Below are 13880 nucleotides of genomic sequence, written 5' to 3'. Positions count from 1 at the left end.
GAGATAGTTGGTTAAAAAACTTTCCTACTTGAACGGCCAATCTGTATCATCTATGATTCAAATTATAAGGCCTTTCTAAGTGTGTCATCCGCAAGTTGGATCGAGTGGGTGAACCATAAGGCTTTTGTAGTCTACAATGTAATTGTATATTGGTCTAGATCTAACCTATATATCACCAATTGTATCTCAAGAAGAAATCACGAGGTTAATGCGATGTTTGCCAGCTAGGTCGTGCAATCATTAGGTTGCTAAGGTATCAGATAAGAAACCACATGGTTGATATCTTTTTGCTAGCAATGCCCAGATGAGAAACCATGCGGTCAATGTGGTATCAAATATGTTTGCTCATTGTGTCTAGATGGGAAACCACGTGATCGATGTGGTATAATAGTTGTTAGTCATTTATGTCCAGATAAGAAACCACACAGCTGATGTGCTATAACAGTTGTCTACCAACTGTATCTAGATAAGAAACCACGTAGTTGATGTGGTATAACAGTCCTTTTTGTCAACAATATCTAGATAAAAAACCACGTGGTTAATGAGCTATATATTTGCTGCAGTGTCTAGATAATAAACCACGCACCCGGTGAACCATTTGCTAGCAATGTCCAGATAAGAAACCACGCAATCGGTGAGCTGTTTGCCAGCAGTGTCTAGATAAGAAACCACGCAACCGGTGAGCTATTTGCCAGCAGTGTCCAGATAAGCAACCACGCGACTGATGAGCCGTTTGCCAGCAATATCTAGATAAGAAATTGTACGGCTGATAAGTTATTTGCCAGCTGCATCCAGACAATAAAACCACGCAGTCGATGTGGTTAACAGATGCTTTGCCAGCTTTCTCCGCATAAAACACACACAGTCAATATGGTATTACAACTGTTTGCTGGTTGTGTCCAGATAGTAAACATCAAAACTTGCATAATGCTGCTTCATATGTGTCCAGCGCATTACATCAATAGTTTCCAATATTTTTTTAAAAAATAGTAATTATCTCACCAACCCATATGAACACGTGATAAATACTGTGTATACTCTGGATTCAAACGATTTCAAATTTAGGATGGAAATAGCCGTCGGTTATCTCACCTACCTTTGATTCGCCCACCTACCTATGATTCATCTAACCGTTCGATAAAAAATTAAACGGTCATGATAGCTTATATGCTCAAAAACATAGAAAATCTGCTCTGGTTCTCTTTCTTTCGACGGTTAATATTTACGGCAGCAACCGGCCCAGTTGATCACAGTAGACTAGCCCTGATTCTCTCTCAACCCTGCAGCATGGGCAGCCGCTGACGTGGCGGCGTGGGGCGCCGGCCGCACACCTCCCAAGGACAGAAACATCCATGTCCACACAGCAGCCCTCCGCAGTTGATTACCATCCCCCCTCCCGCATTTCTTTTTCTCCCTCGTCCCTTCTCTGATTCTCTCTCTCCCCCTCCTCCCTGTCTCCCTCTCTCTCTCCCCCAGAAAACCCTAAAGCTTGCGCCTTTCCCCTCTCCCCACCCCCAAATTCCGGCCGGAGCCGCCGCCGCGTCGACGGGAGCCACCTCCCCCGCCCCAGCCTCGCCGCGATCTGGTCGCCGGCGCTCGCGACGCCCCCTGCCGTGCAACATCGGGTACGTCGCAGCGGTGATTGCTGTCCTTTTCTTCGCTTGCTTTCGTTTTCCCCTCCCTGGTTTGGTTTGATTTGATCCGTCTGCTCCCGTTTTCCTCGATCCGTTTAGTTTTTTTTTTCGGCGGATTTTCCATCGTTTCGTCCCCAAATCTCGGTGGCCCTTTCTCGTACCAAATCGCATCGGTTCTTCGGCTGCAGTCCAGTAGGTACTAGTACTAGCTGCGGTAGATTTATTACTCCGATGAGGAAAAAAAATATACCTTTTCTCGCTCCAGTTAACCTCTGCTCCGGTCGATTACGCTCGTCCGTTCCTGGGTTATCGATTCCGCGGAGAAAGGTCTGTTCTTCCTATGCGCGCATGGGTGTTTGGTGGGCGTGGTCCAGCAAGTTTTTTTCTCGCGACGGAGATCTGCTCCTCCCTCCGCCTATCCGCCGATCCGGCGGAGAAAAAGGTCGCAACTTTCGTCAGGTTCGGCAGCTATCATTTCATGGATCTCGCGACGCGCTCGTTAGGTCCGTCCGATCAGTAGTGGTGTGTTCTTCGGGGTCCGCGCCGTCGCTGTGCTACTGTGTCCCTTGCTTGCCCGGTCAGTCGCTGGCTTTGCTTCGTGTGGGGGCTTCTGCTTTGCCAGGGGCCAGCTGTGCCTGTGTGTGGCCCCCTCTTGGGACCCGAGCCGTATCTTACTGCGCCCGCATGGAAGCCGTGGCTGCCTATATTTCATGTCGCGAAAAATGCGGGCCTTGCGTGGATTCTTGCAGATGGGAGTGGGCTACCGTGTCAGAGTTAATAGGCGAGGGCAATTATGTTTGCATTGTATTCATGGAAGTTAATCATATTTATCTATCTCGGCCTTACTGGCTAATTAACTTTGTTTGTTTAGTTTTACAGTCTGGGAATGAATTAATCTGAGATCTAGGTTCCATTCATTTCTTTCCTTTGTTGGGATGTATATGTAAATGGTTCGTTATGCTGTGCTATATTCCATGAAGGAAGATACACATACAGTCTGTGTTATGTTGGGTTGTATACAGTTTGACGTGCTGTTTCCTTCTTCCTATACATTTTTGTACCAGTTATATCTTTCTGCAGTCTCGGTACGGCGAACCAAGATGTGTATGACAGGTCATGCAATGCTTGCTGTTTGTGCAGGAATGTGCCTGGTGTTTCGTTTTGTTCCAAGATCACAGAACTGACGTGACAAAGTTGTAGCAATGGAAGCTGTTGCTCAGACTATTGGAAATAATGAAGCAGTGGAGGAGCTAGGGCGTCTACCTACAGTGGCTGAACCTGCTGATGACAGACCAGCAGAGCTCGAATGTAACCATTTCTCCATGAGGTAATCTTTTCTATATTCATATGCCTGCATTTCTTTCATTGACTATGGTATGACTTGCATCTCTAGCTAGTAGTACATCATTGTTTATGGCTGAGCAGGTTAATCACACTTCAACAACAATAACAATATAGCTTTTTTTCCCAAGTAAATTGGGGTAGGCTAGAGATGAAACCCGAAAAAATAGGTTCAAAGTTCAGGCACATTGATAGCTAGTCTCCAAGCGCTCCTATCCAAATCTATCTCTTTAGAGATATTCCAATCCTTAAGGTCTCTCTTAACCGACTCATCCCACGTCAGTTTCGGTCTACATCTACCCCTCTTTACATTATCGACCTGCTCAAGAACCCCATTACGCACCGGCGCCTTAGGAGGCCTTCGTTGGATATGTCCAAACCATCTCAGCCGATGCTGGATAAGTTTCTCCTCAATTGGTGCCACCCCGACCCTATCCCGAATAACTTCGTTCCGGACTCTATCCTTTCTTGTGTGCCCGCAAAACCACCGCAACATCCGCATCTCTGCTACACTCAGTTGCTGGACATGTCGCCTTTTTGTAGGCCAACATTCAGCACTGTATAACATCGCCGGACGAATTGTTGTCCTATAGAATTTGCATTTTAGCTTTTGTGGCACCCTCTTGTCACAAAGGATGCCAGAAGCTTGCCGCCATTTCAACCAGCCAGCTGAAATTCTATGCCTAACATCTTCATCAATGTCGTCATCCTTTTGTAGCACTGATCCTAAATACCGAAAAACATCCTTCTATACCACCACTTGCCCATCTAGACTAACGTCTCCCCCCTCATGCCTAGCCGCTGAAATCGCACATCATGTACTCGGTCTTATGCTGACTGGAAGACTCTCTCTCCTGAGTCGTCTCAGCATAGCCGGTCCCAAGCCCGGGTAAAGGAGGAGGGTTGCGTTAGGTTTTGGCAAACCAGCATAAAAAATAGACACTCTAATGGATTTGAAACCCAGGTTAATCACACTTCTGCATAATATTATTCTTTTACAAAATCATCCATTATTTGTGCAAGCACACACATGGACATTTGTGACACACTGATCAATATCCATAGGAACATTTGGTTCGATTTGTCAGTAGGTCCATTGATTCGATCAGATGCACACAGTTTATGTTATTTATTTTGATTTTCCTTGTTGTGTATCTATCTTCATTTGTATATAACTATATATATAATGTCTTATCATGCATATTGCTTTTGCCACCCACCCGTCACACACACACACAAGCACACACACACACATATAGAGAGAGAGAAGAGTGGGACACACACTCACACACACACAATGGTGTTCCATTTATATTATTTAAGGTGTTCAGTGTTTCATCTTTTGTCTAATGAGAAGGATTTAAAGATCTGCCTTCTTTCTTTTTCTCTCTTGGAGAGTTTTCCCGGCTGGATTTAACTCTAATACCCCTTGTCAAATTGATGCAGATTGAACTAACAGTTATAAGCTAACAGAGTAAATAGGGCAATCCTGAGCCCTAAGTGGTTAGTCATGCCTTGATTTTTTTAAGAGTTTTTTTTTTGTTTAGAATTGGGTTGTAGCAATGCAGTATGTTTACTAAGAGTGCTAGTTTTTGCTTCGATTCAAATTTCCAAATGCAGCAGCATAATGTTCACTTGTTAGTTTGAGATTTATTAAGAAGTCAGAACAGACTGTACAATGTTGCTTTAGTAGACAGTGCAGTACATGTCTGGCATTATATTTGATAATTTTAGCTTTGTGAGTCCTCTGTTCAGTTTAATACCAGCCAAGAGTAGAAATGGATGTAAATGTTTCATCCTTTATGTATTAGATTAGACACTCACAAAATCAGAGGACATGCATGTTTGGCTTATGGGACAATTCTCTTATCTTTGTTCTTATGCGTGTTTGCAGTGGTTACTGGCATATCAGTATAGGATACTTTCTAGTGTCTCACTTACCTCACAAATGTGCATGTTAATAAGGGCCCTTGGACTACAGGTTTTGTGTTCAAGCCATGAGTGAGACTGCCTTTGCACAGCTTTTGATATCCCCTTCTTATCACAAACATTTGTTGTTTTATATATGCATATATTGTGAGTTTTATTTGTGACTTGTACCTTTGGCAGGGGGTATGTTGCTCTGCGTCAGAAGAAGGATCCAAAACTGTGCGCTCTTCAGATTTTTCGTAACCAGCAGCAATATGATGAACACCATAACAACTCGTCCCCACTTTTGGTGGCAAAGTATCAACGATGGAATTGCTCAAGTTGCCTGGATAGAGTGAAAAATTCAGGTCACAGAACTATATCTGAAACTGTTCCTACGCAGCAGGATGGAGATGGTTGCTCCATTTCAATTATTCGGACTTTACCTTATAATATTAGTTCCAGAAGACTGTTTTCTTGCACACAACAATCATCTCAAGGGAATGGTGCTGATCAATCAACTGTTTCAAAGAGTGTCAAAGAATGCAATTCGAAATGCAGTTCTCCTGACAGCAAAGCTGATACTGCAGAGAATGTTCCAGCCACATCCACTGAAAAAAATGTTCCAGACACATTCGTTGAAAAAGGTGTTCCAGCCACACAAGGTATGGCTGTGCTCATTGAATTCCTAACTACTATTATTTTTCTTTGATACAATAAGCTAATATGATGCTATATCCTCAGATTTCCAGGGCTCACCAAGTAATCTTGATGTACCGGAAAACATCTTGAATGCTGTGTCCATGGATGTTACTGATTTGCCTGATGTTCCTCAGATGATATCAAGCAAAGAAGGAAATGGCACACACAGTCAATGCAGTCCAAAACCTTGTGAAGTGCCAAATGAAGATGAAAACAGAGCAGTTCAAGATGTTCCGGATGTTGACCAAAATGAGTCCAGTGTTCATAAATCAATATCTGGTCACAAAGGCTCTAAACAATTATCTGGGCAAAAAAGCAACCAAGTTCGCAACCACGGTCCACGAAGAGCAGCTCTAAAAAGAAATGTTGGATCTGATGGTAAGAAGAAAAAGAACAAATCCGCTGGCTTGGCTGATATTTCAGATCTCAAATTTTCTCAAAGAAAGCCAAAAAAGACAAGGCTAATATCGGAACTCATAGACAGTCAGATTGGGGGTTCTACAGATGCCATTGAAGCTGACCATGCAAAAAGTGGTGATATCTGTGAGAGTCATAAAAGCAAAATGCCACTTGAGGTTGGAAAGGATGATGACACTCCTGTTAGCAATCAGAAAGTGTGTGAGTTCCAATCAGTGGCTGTCAAAAACAAGGCAAAACTTAGAGGAGCAGAAAACGTTGATGATAGATCTTCTCTAATGAACTGGCTGAGAAAGACTCATAAGAAAGTTAGAAAAGAGAAAAGGGGCTCAGGACACAAGAATTGTGATTCTTCTGCTGTTTCAAACTCTAATCCAGATATACCTGCTTCCACTGACATGCACCATGGTTCTCTACCTGTTGGCGACCTGGGACAGGAAAATGTGCTATCTACTACCAGTGCCAAGCATGGGAATGAAAACACACAGAATATGCAGAAGGATGATATGCAGAAGGCTGATGACCAGTGCCAAAATGAATCAGAGAACTTGAAACAGCGGTACTTGTCAAACGGAAAATCAACGATTTTGCTAAAGAGGAAGGTACTTTTACCTGCCGCTTCCTGTGATGATAACACTGAGAACAATTCTATAAAGAGAAGCATGCTCAGGACAGATGAGTTGCGTCAAATGGAATCTGAAGGCACCGTGCAGAGATGTCTGACAAAGGTACGATCAAGAATAATTTCTTGCTTTTGTATATGTTATTGACTTTACTTATTCTTTGATTTCATTTTTTTAGGCATATCTTCTATGTAAATAAATGAACTGAAATCTATCAGAAGGAAGAAAAAGTCTTTAGAATTCTTACATAGTATGTAAATAGACAATTGCATTTGTTTACCTGCTTTACCTAGTTTTGATGACCTGAGTAGGCAAACTTTGTCCAGTATAACCTTCATTTTTGTGGCATTTGTGAGTACCACTTTGCTCGCATGCCATCTATACTAGTCGTGTGTACACCACTGGAACACTGGAATTGTTTTATGGCATCTGTGTCTACGCCACTCTGCCTGTGTGCTATTTGAACTAACCATTTGTGTGTGTCGCGGGCTTTTGGGGGTACCCACAGCCGGGTGGCGGAACGCACCCGCCTAATCCCAGAGGGGGAGTACTCGGGAAAGTGCTAAGCGATTAGGCTGATCTAGCTTGGGAACAAGAACACAAGAACACTCGGGTTTTTGAGTGGTTCGGGCCGCCGGAGCGTAATACCCTACATCCACTGTGAGGTGTATTGCGCTTGGTGTGAACGAGTCTATCCTCTGCCCAGGGGGCCTCTTCTATTCTCTAGCAGGCGTCCCCCTTTTATAGCGCAAGGAGGACGCGTACACAGGCGTTGGACCCCGACAGGTGGGCCCAACAAGGATGTATATTTTACTATCAAAAAGACACTAATAGTGCTACAGTGGTTGAGAATCTCTTCCCGGATACGCTTCATTGCACTGTAGACTCTCTGACCGAAGGGAGTCTTCACTTATCCCATCGGCGAGGCGCCCGTTGAGACAGTGTAGGTTGCGGCGTAGACTGTTGGGTCTACCGCGTAGGTGTTATGATTCTCCGTTGCCGAGCTGTCGTGTCTAACTGGCGTAGCAGACTGACGCGCGTGGCATGGGTGGCGCCAGCGGCTGTACTGTGCGCCTTGGTAATGCGCGATCAGCAGTACAGCCTGGCAAAAGTCTCCTCGGGCTCTGCTGTGGCAGAGCGTACTTAACGTCTCCCGCATTGACGGCGGTAGGTGGGCGAGTCTTCCCGAGGAAGCTAGGTGGCTGCGCGCGTGCCTGCGCCTGCGGACATGTGGCGGCTCCGGACCCCCTTAGGCGGGGTGTCTGTTCCCTCCCTACTGAAAGGTCCGGATAGTATACGGGGTCCGGGACCCCGTGGGAGGTCCGGGCCCCCGGCTATTTTGGCTCAGCGCTCCCCTCTCCGGGACACGTGGTGACACCGGACCCGTCCCCGAGCGGGAAGCGGGTCCGGGACTGTTGGTTCGGTGTGGTGGAGGCGGACCCCAGGGGTCCGGTTGTTCAGCTCCTTAGGGCGTAGTTACAGATAACTACGCGAGTCTTGACATAGCAAGAGGGGTACCCTAGTCCAGAGGTACCGACAGTGGCCCCCGGGCCCACCTTGGGGGAGGTACGAACCCGCAGGTGGGGCCATTATCGCGACGCAATCCTAATTGCGTTGCCGTGCTCATGTTGAGAGCGGGTGCTCCGGACCCCTTCAAGGCCGTAGCACTTGTTGCCAGTTCTGGTATTAGAGCGCTCTCCGCAGGGCGGCGAAGGTGCAGGCTTAGGGTACGGAACCAAGCTAAGCAGCTGCACGGACCTCGATCGGCCCAGGGAACGAGCACCACTTCCCCAGACCCGGCTCCAGGCGACCGTGGCGAGCGGTCTCCGCCGGAGCGGGCCACCGGAGTGGACTTGAGCCGACCGTGGCGAGCGGTCTTCGCCGGAGCGGGCCACCGGAGTGGACTTGAGCCGACCGTGGCGAGCAGTCTCCGCCGGAGCGGGCCACCGTAGTGGACTTGAGTCCACCGTGGCGAGCGGTCTCCGCCGGAGCGGGCCACCGGAGTGGACTTGAGTCGACCGTGGCGAGCGGTCTCCGCAGGAGTGGGCCACCGGAGTGGACTTGAGTCGACCGTGGCGAGCGGTCTCCGCCGGAGCCGGCCACCGGAGTGGGCCACCAGAGTGGGCCACCGGAGTGGACTTGAGTTGTTGCTGATGATCCCATGAATTACGCCACCGGACCTTGCTGCACGGTGTAGGAAACCAGGCCTTATACTAGAAAGGAGCCCCGGGACCTCTAGGGACAGCAGTCTCAGATACTAGGGGACTCGTAACAGGGCAGTGAAGTACGTAGGCTTAGGGTACATTACCAGGCTAAGCTATGCGGAGCTTCTCTACCCCAGGATACGGGCACCACTTCTCCTGAGCAGGTCCTAGGGGTCCGAACTGCCTTCCAGTTAGAAGGAGTGTCCCCACCTGACCACAAGCCAGCAACTCAACTTGGATTGTTAGGCAGTGAAGTATGTAGGCTTAGGGTACATTACCAGGCTAAGCTACGCGGAGCTTCTCTACCCCAGGATACGGGCACCACTTCTCCTGAGCAGGTCCTAGGGGTCCGAACTGCCTTCCAGTTAGAAGGGGTGTCCCCACCTGACCACAAGCCAGCAATTCAACTTGGATTGTTAGTAACTAAAGAAAAGACTCCGTTTGGGAGAAAGACACATTTAAACCAAAATGGATGAGTGTAAGCAAGGTAAAGTTCAGATAAGACTGAGGAAGCAATTCCCCTTTATTGTGGTTATCGTGGTGTACATCAGAGGTCGGGATTACGAGGCCGGACCTCTACCGCTCTGGACCACTTGCTGGCGTTGCCTGTTTGTGCGGTGAAGCCAGAGGTCGGGTTTACAAGGGCGGACCTTTACTGCTCCGGACCACACGTAGGCGCCATGTTATTACAAGGATGTACTCTCTTAGTCCTATCTAGAGGTAACCTACGGCCGCCTTCTGTAAGGCATGCACTTTCCCAGCCGGAGCGGATCTGCCACTTTTAAGTTCTCTACAGTCGTCGGAGGCGAAGGCATCCTGGACGTGCCTGAACTGCATCATCCAGCATCACCTCGAGAACTCGGGGGGGGGGGGGGGGGGCTTCCCTGCCTAAGAACTGCCACATGCCTAGGTAGCATGGAGACGAATTCTTTGGCTTTGAATGGGAGTGGCCCAGCCACCGCCGTCTGCCGCCGGACGCCAGCCCGATGATCGCTCATCACGAGCTGTGTGCTCATTGGGATGAGCACGGAGCGTGGAGAAGGGCGGTCGTTCGCCGGCTCGACCTTGGTGCTGGCGTTAGGCCCCCGTGCCTGGTGGCGGGATCCTATCTGCAGCAGCACCGAGAGAGACTCGGTCCTTGCGAGAAAGGAGACGGCGGTAGACTTCCCCCGGGCCACAGCGGTCGGCTCCAGGCTTCACATTGAGAGAAAGCCTTGAGCCGACGTCATATCGCCGCAGGGGAGTCCTGGTGATTGCTTGAGAGAAAACCTTGAGCCGACGCAGAGGTGTTGTAGGGTGACGTACAGCGGGCGTCTCCGCTGCGCGCCACCGCGCCGGCTCTGAGGTGTCGCAGTGGCGACGCACAGCAGGCACCGCTGCCGTGCGTCGCCGCACCGAGGGCACCGCTGCCTCGGCGCTGTGGCATGTGGCACAGGTGCCGCCATGCCTCTCTTCATCTTCTCGTCGCCGTTGCAGAGGATGAGCTCAGCCTCAGAAGCCTGGAGATCTAGCCAATACTTGCACGTTCCCCATGGACGGCGCCAAATGTCGCGGGCTTTTGGGGGTACCCACAGCCGGGTGGCGGAACGCACCCGCCTAATCCCAGAGGGGGAGTACTCGGGAAAGTGGTAAGCGATTAGGCTGATCTAGCTTGGGAACAAGAACACAAGAGCACTCGGGGTTTTGAGTGGTTCGGGCCGCCGGAGCGTAATACCCTACGTTCACTGTGAGGTGTATTGCGCTTGGTGTGAACGAGTCTATCCTCTGCCCAGGGGGCCTCTTCTATTCTCTAGCGGGCGTCCCCCTTTTATAGCGCAAGGAGGACGCGTACACAGGTGTTGGACCCCGACAGGTGGGCCCAACAAGAATGTATATTTTACTATCAAAAAGACACTAATAGTGCTACAGTGGTTGAGAATCTCTTCCCGGATACGCTTCATTGCACTGTAGACTCTCTGACCGAAGGGAGTCTTCACTTATCCCATCAGCGAGGCGCCCGTTGAGGCAGTGTAGGTTGCGGCGTAGACTGTTGGGTCTACCGCGTAGGTGTTATGATTCTTTGTTGCCGAGCTGTCGTGTCTAACTGGCGTAGCAGACTGATGCGCGTGGCGTGGGTGGCGCCAGCGGCTGTACTGTGCGCCTTGGTAACGCGGGATCAGCAGTACAGCCTGGCAAAAGTCTCCTCGGGCTCTGCTGTGGCAGAGCGTACTTAACGTCTCCCGCATTGACGGCGGTAGGTGGGCGAGTCTTCCCGAGGAAGCTAGGTGGCCGCGCGCGTGCCTGCGCCTGCGGACATGTGGCGGCTCCGGACCCCCTTAGGCGGGGTGTCTGTTCCCTCCCCACTGAAGAGTCCGGATAGTATACGGGGTCCGGGACCCCGTGGGAGGTCCGGGGGCCCTGTCTGTTTTGGCTCAACGCTCCCCTCTCCGGGACACGTGGTGACACCGGACCCGTCCCCGAGCGGGAAGCGGGTCCGGGACTGTTGGTTCGGTGTGGTGGAGGTGGACCCCAGGGGTCCGGTTGTTCAGCTCCTTAGGGCGTAGTTACAGATAACTACGCGAGTCTTGACATAGCAAGAGGGGGTACCCTAGTCCAGAGGTACCGACAGTGTGTATGGCACTGGAAACACAAATTCCATTGACATACACACAAATAGTTTATTTGGGATGGGTGGTGAGTAAAGTTGCTAGTGAATTCAAAATGATCTGCACTCTCTTTGTAAACTAGTATGATATATTTTACTGGTAAAAGCAATGGAAAATCAATGAAAATTTATCCAACTGCTCTGGAAATATTGTTCCCTCTTATACTGTTCTGGATTCGTGGATATTATGAAATATTCATATTTATTTTGTTCATTGCCTCAGGTTTCTCTTGGTAAGCGTCATATCCTTGGGTCTGGTTTCCACAACCAGAATATACCCAAGAATAAGAAGAAACGAAGGCCGAAGGTTCATGAGAAACAGAATGTGATAGATGACATACCCATGGATATTGTTGAACTTCTTGCTAGAAATCAGCATGCTAGACAGCTAATGACTGATACTGATTCTTTTAAAAACAGTCATAGTCAACCCAAGATAGCTGAAGTTGATTGTGCTGAAATTTCCGCCAAGGATGGTCCCATTGATGCATCAACAGTGCTTGACACTAATTTCCAGAAGTCCCTGGCATCAGAAAGTAAGAGGAAATCTTTACAGGGTTGTGCATCATCCAGCACAGCGGCGGCCAATGTGCATCTGCAGGATTTACATACACAGATGTCATCACAGTGTCACGCCGCATCCAGCACCGAGATTCCCAACGGTCATCGTCCGGAATCACATATGCATAATTCGTTACAGGTTCATGCATTACCCATTCCTGGGTCTTTCAATGTGTACCCTCCAAAGCTACGCGTCCCTGACATTTTAGAGTGTACCCAGGAACAACAGACACATTTCTGCAGGGATGAAGAAGTCACCATTGCGTGTACCTCACCAATATTTTCACATCATCAACATATTTCTGAAGTACCCACTCAGAGCTGGAGTAATAAGAGGGAAAAGAAGTTAATGTGGGATTCTTTCAAGACAGCTTCAAGGAATTCACCAACATATGGATTTCAATTCAGAAATAGAGTTCGAGAAGATCCTCATCCCATTCCTGTGTATGGAGCTTCTAATGACTACACAACTCACCAGCCAGTAACTGCCTCTGTAGATCAGTACACAAAGGAAGCAGTTAACCAGGTCCATCCGAGAAGTGTTCCAAGCACGGCATTAACAATGGAGGTTGGTAGGCTGTACGATCAAAGTATTGCTGGGCAGTCAGGCCTTTACCCAAAAGAGCCCATGGCTGCCACACATCTTCTGGGACTTATGGATTCATCAACTGCACGAGGCTTCGCAAACTATCAAAGAGCTAGCATGCGCCAGATGGAACTCGAAACACAAAATCTCGGTTCACAGTATGCACAGCATAATCACCACTACAATGCATCACCCAGCGCTAGCACATCATATGGAAGTCACCAAACTGAAAAGGTTCCATTGAGGCTGCAAGACTTGGCACGGCATCAGGTCGAGAAAAACTTGCACAGACCTTTGCGCCCTCATCCTCGAGTTGGCGTGCTTGGTTCATTGCTGCAGCAGGACATTGCGAACTGGTCCGAGAACTGTGGGACACAGTCTGGGTACAGACTAGGTGTGTCTAAAGGGACATCGTCATTTGATATAAGCAGAAAAGGAAATTATGGGACCTTGAACTCTGGAATGTTGTCAGCAGGATGGAATGCCCTGCAATTGGGTTCTGTTACCTCTGTTGCGAATCCAGAACGTCCATTGCCAAGGTATGGTACAACTCAACCTTGGACTGGTGGCACTGGGAGGTCAGTTCATCCGCTGGATAAGCTCGTCAAAAAGGATATCTGTCAGACTAACAGGAACCCAGCTGATTTCACAATAATTAGCGACAAGAATGAGTATATGATAAACCTTTGAGGCTAGAGGGGTGTGGATAGCTGAGGACATTTAGTTTCATACTTTTACCTTGTCAGTGTCAAGCAAATTGTCATTTGTAGAGGAAGGCTTTGCCGAAACTTTTGCAAGGTAAGAGATGCTCTCCCTCTCTTTTGTTTTGCCAGGGGATGGAAAAACGAATATTTTCTTACTTTGGTGAGACTGCGTGCAGGTCTGGATTCGCTGCTTACTGGATGGAGAAGCAACAGACACCGTTGGCAGGTGAATGTAGTAGGCGAAGAGCTGATATCAGGTCGCTGTGGGAAAGCCCCCAATAAACTTATTTTGTTGTGTACAAGAGGAACATTAAAGGTTGTGGGCATAGAATGTTTTTGCCTGCTTTGTAAGTACCATAGTGGGGTTGTCCACCATTAAATGTTGCTGTGGTTGTGCAATGTTTAAACTAGATCAACTGGTTGTGTGATTGTGTTTGTTGTGGCTGCGAGTGTTGTAAAGCATCAAATTGCTGTGGTGAAGTCTTAAAAGAAGGGAATGGCCGAACATTGGATAAGTTTATATGCTTGTCAGCTGTTTGGTTCCGTTCACCGTGTT

General features: G+C 48.4%; 1 protein-coding gene across 1 annotated transcript; it reads left to right on the top strand.

Moving 5' to 3' along the window:
- The first annotated feature begins 1414 nt into the window (after positions 1 to 1414).
- On the top strand, positions 1415 to 13844 carry LOC120705502. Its single transcript, XM_039989873.1, has 6 exons — positions 1415 to 1625; positions 2775 to 2961; positions 5085 to 5548; positions 5628 to 6730; positions 11697 to 13418; positions 13501 to 13844. Exons 2-5 carry the CDS (start codon positions 2837 to 2839, stop codon positions 13308 to 13310), a joined length of 3306 nt encoding a protein of 1101 aa, XP_039845807.1. The 5' UTR covers positions 1415 to 1625; positions 2775 to 2836; the 3' UTR covers positions 13311 to 13418; positions 13501 to 13844.
- The last annotated feature ends 36 nt before the right edge of the window (positions 13845 to 13880 follow it).

This window comes from Panicum virgatum, chromosome 5K (genome assembly GCF_016808335.1).
Source record: "Panicum virgatum strain AP13 chromosome 5K, P.virgatum_v5, whole genome shotgun sequence".
Lineage (NCBI taxonomy): Eukaryota > Viridiplantae > Streptophyta > Magnoliopsida > Poales > Poaceae > Panicum > Panicum virgatum.
The sequence above is the reverse complement of the archived record's forward strand: the minus strand, read 5'-3'. Positions and strand labels throughout refer to the sequence as shown.